We start from the raw sequence: 16,418 nt of genomic DNA, 5'->3' as shown, positions 1-16,418 counted from the left end.
GAAAAGTGTGCGCCTCTAAACTCAGCGCGTACTTGGGCAAGCCTGTGCCCCCTGCCCGGTCCGAGCACCGCGATTAAGGCCCCTCGAGCCGTAGCTCGCAACGTAAAGGAAGCACTTCGTGACACTTGCTATTTGCCCCTCTCCGCATCGTAACCCTTGTGCGTGCCCCCCTACCCTTGCTGAGGGCAGGCTGTGGTGCGTAGAGTGGTTGGTACGCGGCTCCCCCCGGGAGCGTACTGCCTGCTTCGCATCGCGCTGAGAACAAAGGCGCCGCTCTCAAGGTACGGCTCGAACGCCGCAACGAAGAGCCAGCGCACCGTACACCCGCATTGTCCCCCTGAGCAACGCAACTGAGGCCCCCTTCGAGCCGTAGCTCGCACCGCAATTGAAAGGACATTGCGCCGTACAAACGCGCTGGGATTCACCGCATCGTCCGTGACAAACTACTGAAAGATAAAGGTACTGTGCCCCCTTCGCACCGTAAGGTGTACGCATCGCCCGGAGCGTCTGCAAACGCTTGTGAGTCCCGCTCGCAAGCCTCTTCCAGTCATACGAACCGCACGATGCGCACGAAGTGCACAGAACTCCTGAAATACGCTTAAACTCAAGAACTACTTATTGCAAAGTATTGTGGGCCCGTTTTAACGTTATTGGGTCTTGTGATAAATCTGCTTATACATAAAATACTTATTATTGATAAACCCAGTGTGGAGTCCATTTGTGGGGGTATCTTTGAATTGTTGTATGTGGTCTCAAATGCTTAACCATTACTCCTAAGATAACGCCTTGTCTGCTCGCGCCAAGCTACCTAGAGGGTGAGCAGGGGTTATTGTTAGAGTGTAACCCCTTACCCTGACTGGAGGAAAGGTCCCCCGCTTGGCACAAGTACCTACCTGTGCCAACCAGAGAATCTGGATTCTAACAGTGGTACAGAGCAGGGATGGATACTGCACAGTGGGGTACAGAGCAGGGGTAGAAACTACACATTGGGGTACAGAGCAGGGGTAGATACTGTAGAGAGTGTAGTACAGAGCAGGAATGGATACTGTAGAGAGTGTAGTACAGAGCAGGGATGGATACTGCACAGTGTGGTACAGAGCAGGGATGGATACTGCACAGTGTGGTAAAGAGCAGGGATGGATACTGTAGAGAGTGTAGTACAGAGCAGGGATAGATACTGTAGAGAGTGTAGTACAGGTCGGAGATAGATACTGCACTGTGTGGTACAGAGCAGTGGTAGATACTGTAGAGAGTGTAGTACAGAGCAGGGATGGATACTGTAGAGAGTGTAGCAGGGATGGATACTGTACAGAGTATAGTACAGAGCAGGGATGGATACTGTAGAGATTGTGGTACAGAGCAGGAATGGATACTGTAGAGAGTGTAGTGCAGAGCAGGGATGGTTACTGCACAGTGTGGTACAGAGCAGGTATGGATACTGCACAGAGTGTAGTACAGAGCAGGGATGGATACTGTAGAGAGTGCAGTACAGAGCACGGATGGCTACTGCACAGTGTAGTACAGAGTAGGGATATATACTGCACAGTATGGTACAGAGCAGGGATGAATACTGCACAGTAGTGTTCAGAGTAGGGATGGATACTGTAGAGAGTGCAGTACAGAGCAGGGATGGATACTGTAGAGAGTGCAGTACAAAGCAGGGATGGATACTGCACAGAGTGTAGTACAGAGTAGGGATAGATACTGCACAGTATGCTACAGAGCAGGGATGAATACTCCACAGTATGGTACAGAGCAGGGATGGATACTGTAGAGAGTGCAGTACAGAGCAGGGATGGATACTGTAGAGAATGTAGTACAGAGCAGGAGTGGATGCTGTAGAAAGAATAGTACAGAGCAGGGGTGGATGCTGTAGAGAGTGTGGCACAGAGCAGGGATGGATGCTGCACAGTGTTGTACAGAGCAGGGATAAATACTGCACAGTGTGGTACAGAGCAGGGATGGATACTGCACAGTGTGGTACAGAGCAGGGATGGATACTGCACAGTGTGGTACAGAGCAGGGATGGATACTGCACAGTGGTGTACAGAGCAGGGATTGATACTGCACAGTATGGTACAGAGCATCGATGGACTCTGCACAGAGTGTGGCACAGAACAGGGATGGATACTGCACAGTGGAGTACAGAGAAGTGATGGATACTACACAGTGTGGCACAGAGCAGGTATGGATACTGCACAGTGTGGTACAGAGCAGGGATGGATACTGCACAGTGTGGTACAGAGCAGGGATGGATACTGCACAGTGTGGTACAAAGCAGGGATGGCTACTGCACAGTGTGGCACAGAGCAGCGATAGATACTGCTCAGTGTGGTACAGAGCAGGGATGGATACTGCACAGTGGTGTACAGAGCAGGGATGGATACTGCACAGTATGGTAAAGAGCAGGGATGGACACTGCACAGAGTGTGGCACAGAGCAGGGTTGGATACTGCACAGTGTGGTACAGAGCAGGGATGGATACTGCACAGTGTGGTACAGAGCAGGGATGGATACTGCACAGTGTGGTACAGAGCAGGGATGGATACTGCACAGTATGGTACAGAGCAGGGATGGATACAGTAGAGAGTGTAGTACAGGTTAGGGATAGATACTGCACAGTATGGTACAGAGCAGGGATGGAGACTGTAGACAGTGTAGAACAGAGAAGGGATGGATACAGTAGAGAGTTTAGTACACAGCAGGGATGTACACTGTAGAGAGTGTAGTACAGAGCAGGGATGGATGCTGTAGAGTGTGTGGTACAGAGCAGGGATGGAACCTGCACAGTGTGGTACAGAGCAGCGATAGATACTGCACAGTGTGGTACAGAGCAGGAATGGATACTGCACAGTGTGGTAGAGAGCAGGGGTGGATACTGTAGAGAGTGTAGTACAGAGCAGGGATGGATACTGTACAGAGTGTACTAGCAGAGATGGATACTGTAGAGAGTGTAGTATGGATACTGCACAGTGGTGTACAGAGCAGGGATGGATACTGCACAGTGTAGTACAGGACAGGGATGGATACTGCACAGTGTAGTACAGAACAGGGATGGATACTGTACAGAGTGTGGCACAGAGCAGGGATGGATACTGCACAGTGTGGTACAGAGCAGGAATGAATACTGCACAGTGTGGTACAGAGCAGGAAGAGATAGTGCATGGAATTAGTATACCGCAGACGGATGGGATACTGCACAGAGGGTGACACAGACCCTATAGGAAAGCTTTACATAGCATGGTACAAAGGTGGAATACTCCTCAGAACATATATCACAGCTGGTTTTATACACGTCCAAGCCTGTGAGTAGCTCCCTGCCAGTCCAGGGTGGACTCCTTCGAACATATATCATAGCTGGTTGTGTATATGTCCATTCTTACGGGTCACTCCCTGCCAGTCCTGGTTGGCCTCCTCAGAACATATATCATGGCTGGTTGTACATATGTCCATGCCTGAGAGTCCCTCCCTGCCATGCCTGCGTGGACTCCTTTGAACATATACCATCCTGGTTGTATATAGGTCCACTCCTGCAGGTCACTCCCTGCCATGCCTAGGTGGACTCCTCAGAACATATTCCATGGCTGGCTATATATATGCCCACGAGTGTGGACATCTCCCTGCCACGCCTGGGTGGACTCCTCAGGACATATACCATGGCTGGTTATTTATATGCCCACGAGTGTGGACATCTCCCTGCCACGCCTGGGTGGACTCCTCAGAACATATACCATGGCTGGTTATATATATGCCCACGCCTGTGGACATCTCCCTGCCACGCCTGGGTGGACCCCTCAGAACATATACCATGGCTGGTTATATATATGCCCACGCCTGTGGACATCTCCCTGCCACGCCTGGGTGGACTCCTCAGAACATATTCCATGGCTGGCTATATATATGCCCACGACTGTGGACATCTCCCTGCCACGCCTGGGTGGACTCCTCAGAACATATACCATGGCTGGTTATATATATGCCCACGCCTGTGGACATCTCCCTGCCACGCCTGGGTGGACTCCTCAGAGCCTTTCCCATGGCTGGTTATATATATGCCCACGCCTGTGGACATCTCCCTGCCACGCCTGGGTGGACTCCTCAGAGCCTTTCCCATGGCAGGGGACGTGACGCCCACTCCCATGGACTCTTCCTCTGCCGCTCTGGTTCCAGCACATGTACCGTAGTTGAAGCGCCTATGTGCAGCGCCCTTCACCTCTGGGCACATCCTATGTCCATATTCAATGTGGCTTAAACTATATGACAGAGATCCCTCTGAGAGGTGTTGACATGTACCGCTGAGAGTCTGTAGCCCCCTCTGCTCCTACACACATGCGTAGGCACAGACTTGCTGGGAGCAGGCTTGAGAGATCCCTGCCACCCACGCACAGACCCCACACACCTCCCACAGAGGGCATGGCGCACTCCACTCTACCCATCCGTCTACTGGCCTCCCACAAATAAGAGTCCTTCTCACGTCAGCTCCACTGGGGTAACCTGCAGATGCTGGGGCCGCCAGCTGCATCTCGGGATTGAAAATGCCCCCCAAGCAGTGCTTTACATGGGCCGGTACTCGCCGGTACTGAGTGCCAGTACTTGCTGGTTTTATCACTCCGAATAAAGCTTCTCTAATGCCAAGGAGAGTACCGGCACTCTTGAAAGGGTAGGCTCATTGGCTGCTAGTGCTGGTGAGCTCGAGTGGAGCCTGTCTGACAGCCAAGGCACTTCTGTAGCCCCTTGTGGAGCCCCCTCTGGACTATCCATCGTGGGCTCATTTGCATAATGTGCGGGTCTTCACCCTCACGCTGTGTTTGACAGAGCAGGGTCCATTCAGGCCCTGTGCTGTCAATCACATCTACACTATGGTGTGCACTTGTGCAAACACAAGCATGGTGGCAGCCTGGTGACAGCGGCAATTAAGAAAGCCATGGGAGGTAAGGCGTTTACAATGGCTTTAATCCCCCCTGAGTCTTTTTAGGTCTCGCTGAGCCCCAGCGCTTGCGCTGGCTCGGAGAGACATTTTATAGTTATAGTTGGGATTTTCAAAGTGCTGCCGTGGCCTAAAGCTTCAGTGCACGTGAACGTGCACGCGCGCAGGGCCATGTGTCGTTCCTCGGCAGCATGCGATCGCAATCGCGATCACTTTCACTTTCGTGGCCGCGTGGCGAAAGCTTGTTTTAAATGTTATTAAGGAATCGTACCAAACGCATGTGGGTGGTCACACATAGTAGCGCACAGTTACACCACACGAACGCAGTATACACATGAGCAAACATGCTAATATCTGAACCTCCGTCTATATACATCCACAAAAATGCACTACAGTTTGGCTTTCAGCATCGCGCTTTTATAATCTCTCTTGTTCTGTTTCTGACTAGGATTGTCGGCTTCTTGGATGTTTCTAGTCCTAGTGTTACCTCCTCCTCCTCCCTGCAGCTACAGGGTTATCAGCTGCTTTCCGCCAGTGTCTTTGATAGTTTCCGTACTCCACAAGTTTATTTGTTGAAGACGTTTCACTCTGCCACAAGGAATCCCGCAATGCTAAACACAACTACATAATCACACAGCAACGATATTAAACCTCACTATATTACAATAGACTATGCCCCACAATATTACATACCGAAGGAAAAAACGATGTACATAGAAACAATATTTTAACTTCCAGTTGTTCACATCACAATATTCTTGCAGCACCCTGAATCTCTTTGAAATGATTAGTCTGTGTGTCAAATAGGGATAGAGAGGGTTAGCAGTTGCTGGTCTGCGTTTTCCTAACCTTGCACTAGACTCACGGGTCTTGAAACCACTCACAGGAACAGAAAGTAAACATGGCTCCAGGTGCCTTGTTTTCTGCTGTCACTTAATCCGTTCTTAGAAGCCACGGGGTCTCCAAGCCGCAGCCCGAGGGAGCTGCTGACTTCACATGACCGGTCCCCCAGATAGATGGATGCCCCACTGCTGAGACAGTCCTGGGAAGCAGCTCGCTGCGTGCCTACGCCTGAAATACTTTCAAAACCCGCTGCTTGAGACTGAAGGGATTGGTAGTGGTTGGTGTGAAAGTTTTTCATAGAATTGAGAGCGCTTGCTGCCTCTGGTAATATTTAATCCAAAAACATGTAATCGTCGACACCGTATGGTATTATTCATCACACCATACATGCCAATGTTTTATTTAGAATAAGAGAGCGGGGGTATTGACAAAACAAATCCCCAGTCACTGAAATTGAAGCAGAGACAGTTCTAGGCCAGAAACAGCTAAAAGAAAGCCTTTTTTGGCTTCAAATTCGGGAGTCTCCCGCCTGAATTGGGTCTTTTGGCATGCATGTTAGACAGAGTTAACTGCACCAAGGAGTTTCCAGGTTAAAAATTTCCAAAACCACCAGATTTCCAGAAGTATTTCCCAGGCCTTTCTGAGACGATTTCAGGAAGTCCACTAGGAAAGCTGTTCATCGCCACAGCAGTGGCCTTCCTGTCCATCACTCCTGCTGCCTTCATGTCCATCACTCCTGCCCTGCTGCCTTCCTGTCCATCACTCCTGCTGCCTTCCTGTCCATCACTCCTGCTGCCTTCCTGTCCATCACTCCTGCTGCCTTCATGTCCATCACTCCTGCCCTGCTGCCTTCCTGTCCATCACTCCTGCTGCCTTCCTGTCCATCACTCCTGCTGCCTTCCTGTCCATCACTCCTGCTGCCTTCCTGTCCTTCACTCCTGCCCTGCTGCCTTCCTGTCCATCACTCCTGCTGCCTTCCTGTCCATCACTCCTGCTGCCTTCCTGTCCTTCACTCCTGCCCTGCTGCCTTCCTGTCCATCACTCCTGCTGCCTTCCTGTCCATCACTCCTGCTGCCTTCCTGTCCATCACTCCTGCTGCCTTCCTGTCCTTCATTCCTGCCCTGCTGCCTTCCTGTCCATCACTCCTGCTGCCTTCCTGTCCATCACTCCTGCTGCCTTCCTGTCCTTCACTCCTGCCCTGCTGCCTTCCTGTCCATCACTCCTGCTGCCTTCCTGTCCATCACTCCTGCTGCCTTCCTGTCCTTCACTCCTGCCCTGCTGCCTTCCTGTCCATCACTCCTGCAGCCTTCCTGTCCATCACTCCTGCTGCCTTCCTGTCCATCACTCCTGCTGCCTTCCTGTCCATCACTCCTGCTGCCTTCCTGTCCATCACTCCTGCTGCCTTCCTGTCCATCACTCCTGCTGCCTTCCTGTCCTTCACTCCTGCCCTGCTGCCTTCCTGTCCATCACTCCTGCTGCCTTCCTGTCCATCACTCCTGCTGCCTTCCTGTCCATCACTCCTGCTGCCTTCCTGTCCTTCACTCCTGCCCTGCTGCCTTCCTGTCCATCACTCCTGCTGCCTTCCTGTCCATCACTCCTGCTGCCTTCCTGTCCATCACTCCTGCTGCCTTCCTGTCCATCACTCCTGCTGCCTTCCTGTCCATCACTCCTGCTGCCTTCCTGTCCATCACTCCTGCTGCCTTCCTGTCCTTCACTCCTGCCCTGCTGCCTTCCTGTCCATCACTCCTGCTGCCTTCCTGTCCTTCACTCCTGCCCTGCTGCCTTCCTGTCCATCACTCCTGCTGCCTTCCTGTCCATCACTCCTGCTGCCTTCCTGTCCATCACTCCTGCTGCCTTCCTGTCCATCACTCCTGCTGCCTTCCTGTCCATCACTCCTGCTGCCTTCCTGTCCATCACTCCTGCTGCCTTCCTGTCCTTCACTCCTGCCCTGCTGCCTTCCTGTCCATCACTCCTGCTGCCTTCCTGTCCATCACTCCTGCTGCCTTCCTGTCCATCACTCCTGCTGCCTTCCTGTCCTTCACTCCTGCCCTGCTGCCTTCCTGTCCATCACTCCTGCTGCCTTCCTGTCCATCACTCCTGCTGCCTTCCTGTCCATCACTCCTGCTGCCTTCCTGTCCTTCACTCCTGCCCTGCTGCCTTCCTGTCCATCACTCCTGCTGCCTTCCTGTCCATCACTCCTGCTGCCTTCCTGTCCTTCACTCCTGCCCTGCTGCCTTCCTGTCCATCACTCCTGCTGCCTTCCTGTCCATCACTCCTGCTGCCTTCCTGTCCTTCACTCCTGCCCTGCTGCCTTCCTGTCCATCACTCCTGCAGCCTTCCTGTCCATCACTCCTGCTGCCTTCATGTCCATCACTCCTGCTGCCTTCCTGTCCATCACTCCTGCTGCCTTCCTGTCCATCACTCCTGCTGCCTTCCTGTCCTTCACTCCTGCCCTGCTGCCTTCCTGTCCATCACTCCTGCTGCCTTCCTGTCCATCACTCCTGCTGCCTTCCTGTCCATCACTCCTGCTGCCTTCCTGTCCTTCACTCCTGCCCTGCTGCCTTCCTGTCCATCACTCCTGCTGCCTTCCTGTCCATCACTCCTGCTGCCTTCCTGTCCATCACTCCTGCTGCCTTCCTGTCCTTCACTCCTGCCCTGCTGCCTTCCTGTCCATCACTCCTGCTGCCTTCCTGTCCTTCACTCCTGCCCTGCTGCCTTCCTGTCCATCACTCCTGCTGCCTTCCTGTCCATCACTCCTGCTGCCTTCCTGTCCATCACTCCTGCTGCCTTCCTGTCCTTCACTCCTGCCCTGCTGCCTTCCTGTCCATCACTCCTGCTGCCTTCCTGTCCATCACTCCTGCTGCCTTCCTGTCCATCACTCCTGCTGCCTTCCTGTCCATCACTCCTGCTGCCTTCCTGTCCATCACTCCTGCTGCCTTCCTGTCCTTCACTCCTGCCCTGCAGCCTTCCTGTCCATCACTCCTGCTGCCTTCCTGTCCATCACTCCTGCTGCCTTCCTGTCCATCACTCCTGCTGCCTTCCTGTCCATCACTCCTGCTGCCTTCCTGTCCTTCACTCCTGCCCTGCTGCCTTCCTGTCCATCACTCCTGCTGCCTTCCTGTCCTTCACTCCTGCCCTGCTGCCTTCCTGTCCATCACTCCTGCTGCCTTCCTGTCCATCACTCCTGCTGCCTTCCTGTCCTTCACTCCTGCCCTGCTGCCTTCCTGTCCATCACTCCTGCTGCCTTCCTGTCCATCACTCCTGCTGCCTTCCTGTCCATCACTCCTGCTGCCTTCCTGTCCTTCATTCCTGCCCTGCTGCCTTCCTGTCCATCACTCCTGCTGCCTTCCTGTCCATCACTCCTGCTGCCTTCCTGTCCTTCACTCCTGCCCTGCTGCCTTCCTGTCCATCACTCCTGCTGCCTTCCTGTCCATCACTCCTGCTGCCTTCCTGTCCTTCACTCCTGCCCTGCTGCCTTCCTGTCCATCACTCCTGCAGCCTTCCTGTCCATCACTCCTGCTGCCTTCCTGTCCATCACTCCTGCTGCCTTCCTGTCCATCACTCCTGCTGCCTTCCTGTCCATCACTCCTGCTGCCTTCCTGTCCATCACTCCTGCTGCCTTCCTGTCCTTCACTCCTGCCCTGCTGCCTTCCTGTCCATCACTCCTGCTGCCTTCCTGTCCATCACTCCTGCTGCCTTCCTGTCCATCACTCCTGCTGCCTTCCTGTCCTTCACTCCTGCCCTGCTGCCTTCCTGTCCATCACTCCTGCTGCCTTCCTGTCCATCACTCCTGCTGCCTTCCTGTCCATCACTCCTGCTGCCTTCCTGTCCATCACTCCTGCTGCCTTCCTGTCCATCACTCCTGCTGCCTTCCTGTCCATCACTCCTGCTGCCTTCCTGTCCTTCACTCCTGCCCTGCTGCCTTCCTGTCCATCACTCCTGCTGCCTTCCTGTCCTTCACTCCTGCCCTGCTGCCTTCCTGTCCATCACTCCTGCTGCCTTCCTGTCCATCACTCCTGCTGCCTTCCTGTCCATCACTCCTGCTGCCTTCCTGTCCATCACTCCTGCTGCCTTCCTGTCCATCACTCCTGCTGCCTTCCTGTCCATCACTCCTGCTGCCTTCCTGTCCTTCACTCCTGCCCTGCTGCCTTCCTGTCCATCACTCCTGCTGCCTTCCTGTCCATCACTCCTGCTGCCTTCCTGTCCATCACTCCTGCTGCCTTCCTGTCCTTCACTCCTGCCCTGCTGCCTTCCTGTCCATCACTCCTGCTGCCTTCCTGTCCATCACTCCTGCTGCCTTCCTGTCCATCACTCCTGCTGCCTTCCTGTCCTTCACTCCTGCCCTGCTGCCTTCCTGTCCATCACTCCTGCTGCCTTCCTGTCCATCACTCCTGCTGCCTTCCTGTCCTTCACTCCTGCCCTGCTGCCTTCCTGTCCATCACTCCTGCTGCCTTCCTGTCCATCACTCCTGCTGCCTTCCTGTCCTTCACTCCTGCCCTGCTGCCTTCCTGTCCATCACTCCTGCAGCCTTCCTGTCCATCACTCCTGCTGCCTTCATGTCCATCACTCCTGCTGCCTTCCTGTCCATCACTCCTGCTGCCTTCCTGTCCATCACTCCTGCTGCCTTCCTGTCCTTCACTCCTGCCCTGCTGCCTTCCTGTCCATCACTCCTGCTGCCTTCCTGTCCATCACTCCTGCTGCCTTCCTGTCCATCACTCCTGCTGCCTTCCTGTCCTTCACTCCTGCCCTGCTGCCTTCCTGTCCATCACTCCTGCTGCCTTCCTGTCCATCACTCCTGCTGCCTTCCTGTCCATCACTCCTGCTGCCTTCCTGTCCTTCACTCCTGCCCTGCTGCCTTCCTGTCCATCACTCCTGCTGCCTTCCTGTCCATCACTCCTGCTGCCTTCCTGTCCATCACTCCTGCTGCCTTCCTGTCCATCACTCCTGCTGCCTTCCTGTCCATCACTCCTGCTGCCTTCCTGTCCTTCACTCCTGCCCTGCTGCCTTCCTGTCCATCACTCCTGCTGCCTTCCTGTCCATCACTCCTGCTGCCTTCCTGTCCATCACTCCTGCTGCCTTCCTGTCCTTCACTCCTGCCCTGCTGCCTTCCTGTCCATCACTCCTGCTGCCTTCCTGTCCATCACTCCTGCTGCCTTCCTGTCCATCACTCCTGCTGCCTTCCTGTCCATCACTCCTGCTGCCTTGCTGTCCATCACTCCTGCTGCCTTCCTGTCCTTCACTCCTGCCCTGCTGCCTTCCTGTCCATCACTCCTGCTGCCTTCCTGTCCATCACTCCTGCTGCCTTCCTGTCCATCACTCCTGCTGCCTTCCTGTCCTTCACTCCTGCCCTGCTGCCTTCCTGTCCATCACTCCTGCTGCCTTCCTGTCCATCACTCCTGCTGCCTTCCTGTCCATCACTCCTGCTGCCTTCCTGTCCTTCACTCCTGCCCTGCTGCCTTCCTGTCCATCACTCCTGCTGCCTTCCTGTCCATCACTCCTGCTGCCTTCCTGTCCTTCACTCCTGCCCTGCTGCCTTCCTGTCCATCACTCCTGCTGCCTTCCTGTCCATCACTCCTGCTGCCTTCCTGTCCTTCACTCCTGCCCTGCTGCCTTCCTGTCCATCACTCCTGCTGCCTTCCTGTCCATCACTCCTGCTGCCTTCCTGTCCATCACTCCTGCTGCCTTCCTGTCCATCACTCCTGCTGTCTTCCTGTCCAACACTCCTGCCGCCTTATCCCTAAACTGGCCCTCAGCATGGCAGAAATTCCACTAAGTCCTTCCTATGCCTGACCTTCCAGCAGCGGCTGAAGAGCATAAGGAAAAGTATAGGAACTGTGATCCTGAGTCAATGGGCGCGTGGCCAACGAGTGTGGAATGGGGTCCGAATCAAGGCTAATGGAAACAAGCATTTGCAATGCATTAGGTCTCGCATTTACGCGAGTTTGAGCTATTGACATTGCAAATAACAATGCCTATTGGCATTGTCATTTACAATGCCAATAGCTTTAACTCGTGTAACTGCGAGACCTATTGCATTGCAAATGCTTGTTTGTGTATCTCTCTTGGTGGCTGTGTCTCTGCCTGTGTTTTAAGAGAGAAAAGTGAGAGAACGAGGGAGCGAATCCAGTGAGGCATTTTAAAGAAAATGTGTGGTGCTTTGTGTGTGCATGTCTGCTTGGCGACAAAGGTTCAGATATAACGTAAAAGGGAGGGTTGGTGGGTGACTGAGAGAAAAGATGGATGGGTGAGTGAAAGGTTTGATGTATAGATAGATGGATGAATGAATGAAAGAATGGATGAGTGAAAGAATAGATGGATGAGTGAAAAAGCGGATGGATGGATGGAGAAAAGGATGAATGGGTGGATAAGTGAAAGAATGGATGGATGAATGAAAGGGAGGGAGGGAGGGGGATGGATGAAAAAGTGAATGGCTGAGTAAAAGGGAGTATGGATTGAGTGAAATGGTGGATGGAATGAAGGAGTGAAAGGGTTGATGGATGAGCTAAAGGATTGATGGATGAGTGAAAGGGTGGATAAAGAGATGGATGAGTGAAAGGATTGATGGATGAGTGAAAGGGTGGATAAAGAGATGGATGAGTGAAAGGATTGATGGATGAGTGAAAGGGTGCTTAAAGAGATGGATGAGTGAAAGGATTGATGGATGAATGAAAGGGTGGATAAAGAGATGAATGAGTGAAATGGTGGATAAAGAGGTGGATGAGTGAAAGGATTGATGGATGAGTGAAAGGGTGGATAAAGAGATGGATGAGTGAAAGGATTGATGGATGAATGAAAGGGTGGATAAAGAGATGAATTAGTAAAATGGTGGATAAAGATGTGGATGAGTGAAAGGATGGATGGATAGGTTTGGAGGTGGAAAGGTGGACAGACGGATTGGTGAAAAACTAAATGATGAATGAAAGACTGAATACATGACAAAATGTGCAAGTTAAATGGTGGATTTCAGTAGATAGATGGCAGGATGAATGGATGAATAGACCTCCATTCATGGAAGAGACAAGAGGTCTCTTCTGCGGAGGGTCGGGCTTGCGTGCTTCATTTGCACGGTGCCACGTGAGCTTTGGATGGGAGTGGGGGTATTTTCATTTTATGACTTCTCCCCTGCTCAAAAGTATATCGTATTTTACCAAGCAACATAATTAACTGTATGGCATTAAGAAGGTGCAACTAAACAAGGAGGTGTTAACATTTCAGGGCGTTTGGCTCTGGTTTTGTGTACCGAGTTAGCCTCTTTGTTTCTACAAACACATTTCTCATGTGTTGTGGTGTGTGCTGAAACTAATTTAGAAAACATTAAGGGGCAGATCTATTAGAAACGAACGCAGCGCGTGCCGCAAGTCATTTGGCTGCACCGCGCTGTGTTTGTTTCAAAGCACAGGGATGGGACATATTTACAACAAAATGTCACACCTCTGTGCTTCCCCCTGCGCTGGCGCACAAACTGCAGCCATGCGCCATCGCAGGCACCCTTGCACCATGGTGCAAGGATGCCTGTGTTGTGGGGAACAATCGATTGAGGTGATTGCCTCTTCCAATGTGTGCTGTGGAATGCAGCACGCATTGAAAGAGAAAATAAACGAGGAGAAATGAAAACATTTCTACCTAGGGTGGCGTAGCATTCTGACGCATTTCCAGATTTACGATTTCTCTTAAATCTGGAAATGCAACAGTGGATACGGGTGCTGCGTGGAAACACCCACAGCAAAGCGTTGCGCGAACTGGGGCGATATTTACAAGCACTGGTTAAGTCACGCAGGGTGGCTTTACCTGTGCTTGTAAATATCATACAGCAGGCGGCGCCGCTGGTGCGTCACGCAACGTGCTGCACCGGCGGTGCAAGGGGCTTGTAAATCTGCCCCTAAGTGTCATCATGTCTTGCCCTCAGCCCCGCCCCTCGCCCCGCCCACTCACCACACCTCTAGCTCATTTACCTGCACTTATTTTTTCCCAATTAAAGCCCTGCCCCAGCTGCCCCCACGGTACCTTTATTTATACCCGCAGCCTTCCAGTTCCAGTGAAACCCACTGTGAGGCGCGGGGAAGTCGTCAAGTCTATAAATACAGGAATAACTGTAGGGCACTACCAGGGGAGCAGCAGGTGCAGTGCCACCGGGGCCCACTGAGCCCTGATTAGTGCTGTATTGCACAGTTCAGACAGCGCTCGGTGAGGGTGGGGGGGCGGGAGACGTACTTCATTGCACTACCACTCCCAGGGGAGCAGCAGGTGCAGTGGCACCGGGGCCCACTGAGCCCTGATTAGTGCTGTATTTCACAGTTCAGACAGCGCTCGGTGGAGGTGGGGGGCGGGAGACGTACTTCATTGCACTACCACTCCCAGGGGAGCAGCAGGTGCAGTGGCACCGGGGCCCACTGAGCCCTGATTAGTGCTGTATTTCACACGTCAGACAGAACTCGGTGAGGGTGGGGGGGCGGTGCGATGTACTTGTGAGAAAGTACCCTCTTTCTTTCATGGTATTCCCCCACTTTTTGCTGAATTGCTGATGTACTTTGACTGAGTGTGCCCTGGGCTCCTGCCAATCAGGTACCCTGGGCCTGTGTTCCTTCCCTAAAACTGCATTGAAGCCTAAACCCAATTGGCCACGTCAGCCACTGGTAAATGGTACCCTAGGTACCCAGGGTATTGTGACCAGAGAAGGTCCCTAAGGGCAGCAGCACTTATTGTGCTACCCTTAGAGACTGTGTACCCTGACACACACACACTGCCCCTGCAGGCTGAGTGTCTGGGTGCAGAACGAAACAAAGAGACGACATGGCACACTGTGTGCCTTGCCCACAAACTTCTCAGCACATTAATCCCACACTGATGCCAGTGTGGGATTTAATGTAAAATGCACAACAGAGGGCATCTTAGAGATGCCCCCTGAAGCTCGACCAACTCCGAGTGACCTGACTGAGTGGCTGCGCAGACGTACTTCCTTGGCACTACCACTCCCAGGGGAGCAGCAGGTGCAGTGGCACCGGGGCCCACTGAGCCCTGATTAGTGCTGTATTTCACAGTTCAGACAGCGCTCGGTGGAGGTGGGGGGCGGGAGACGTACTTCATTGCACTACCACTCCCAGGGGAGCAGCAGGTGCAGTGGCACCGGAGCCCACTGATCCCTGATTAGTGCTCTATTTCACAGTTCAGACAGCGCACGGTGGGGGTGGGGGGGGGGGGCGGGAGACGTACTTCATTGCACTACCACTCCCAGGGGAGCAGCAGGTGCAGTGGCACCGGGTCCCACTGAGCCCTGATTAGTGCTGTATTGCGTAGTTCAGTCAGCGCTCGGTGGGAGCGGGGGGCGGGGGGGGGGGGGGCCCTTCCTTGCTTTAGGGTCGCTGCTGCACCCCAGCAGCTGGCATGTTGAACATGGGGGTGCAGGGTGGAGAGATGCTGATCCCCGCACCCCAAGAGTCACAGCCCCTCCCCCCTCCCTCTGAGACTCACCTGTGGAGGGGAAGAGGATGACTTGTGAGGAGTCCGCCACCCTCGGCTCGTCACCCCCGCTGAGGGGGGTCAGGGGCCCCGGGTCATGCCTCTTGTGGATGCCATGAGGCAGGGGGCGCTCGCGCTCCCGGGGTTCGGGCACAGGGCCCAGGGCGTCCAGGACATGCTCCCGCACCTTGCCCAGGATGTGCTGCCTAACCCCCGGGGGGGTCCCACAGCTCTGTGCGCAGCTCCAGGGCCCCAGGGTGACCCCGAGGAGCACGGCGAGGGACAGCAGTGCCATGGCTGATGCGGGCAGTGAGTGATGCTCTGCACGGGGCGCCGCGGGCTGTGATGCCCGCTCCACGCTGGGGGAGCTGGTGCCCTTATCAGCCCTGGCATTGGTCCATGCCCAAGAGAACACGCCGCCAAGGACAGCGCGCTGCTACTGTGTCCTATCTCACAGAATGCAGACATCTGCGGAATGTGTTGTCTACGAGCCTGGGAAGAGGTAAGGGGGCAGAGAAGACGTGTGGGTGTGGGATGAGGGCAGAGATACCCAGACAGGTGAGTGAGGGTCCGCGAGCGCTAGGCGTGTGGGTGAAGGAGATGGACAGACGGGGGAGGGGACTGAGAGAGCCAGGGGTGGGTATGTGAGAGCAGAGATGGAGAAATATTGGGGAACGGAACAGAGGTGAATATGCGTGAGGGTGAGAGGGCAGAGGGCAGAGAGAGGAGACAGCCAGGCACACGGGCGAGGAGTGCAGAGGTGCCGGGGTTGGGTAATGGGCGTAATGGAACAGAGATGGCCAACCACAGGGCTGAGTGAGAAGATACGGCATGGGGAGGGGGGAGATGGCCAGGCATGGGGGAGGAGGGAGAGGTGGCCAGACATGGGGATAGATGGCCAGGCATGGGGGAGGAGGAGATGGCCAGGCATGGGGAGGGGGAGATGGGCAGGCCTAGGGGAGGAAGGAGAGGTGGCCAGGCATGGGTGGGGTAGATGGCCAGGCATGGGGGGTAGATGGCCAGGCATGGGGGAGAGGTAGCCAGGCATGGGGCAGGAGGGGGGCATGTCCAGTCTTGGGGGAGGGAAGATAGCCAGGCATGGGGGAGATGGCCGGTCATAGAGAGAGGGAGAGGTAGCCAGGCATGGGGAGGAAGGGGAGGTGGCCAGGCATGAGGGGTAGATGGCGGCCAG

At 54.2% G+C, this 16,418-nt stretch overlaps 1 protein-coding gene across 1 annotated transcript in view; it reads right to left on the bottom strand.

The window, feature by feature from the left end:
• INHA (inhibin subunit alpha) overlaps positions 1-15,591 on the bottom strand; it is a 45,879-nt gene extending 30,288 nt beyond the window's left edge. The window contains exon 1 of the mRNA XM_085650184.1: positions 15,239-15,591. Within this exon, the coding sequence (XP_085506310.1) occupies positions 15,239-15,521 (283 nt within the window). The 5' untranslated portion in view covers positions 15,522-15,591. The remainder of the gene's footprint in view (positions 1-15,238) is intronic.
• Positions 15,592-16,418: the final 827 nt, after the last annotated feature.

The sequence above is a fragment of the Triturus cristatus genome, chromosome 3_2 (genome assembly GCF_964204655.1).
Source record: "Triturus cristatus chromosome 3_2, aTriCri1.1, whole genome shotgun sequence".
NCBI classification, from domain to species: Eukaryota; Metazoa; Chordata; class Amphibia; order Caudata; family Salamandridae; genus Triturus; species Triturus cristatus.
The sequence above is the reverse complement of the archived record's forward strand: the minus strand, read 5'-3'. Positions and strand labels throughout refer to the sequence as shown.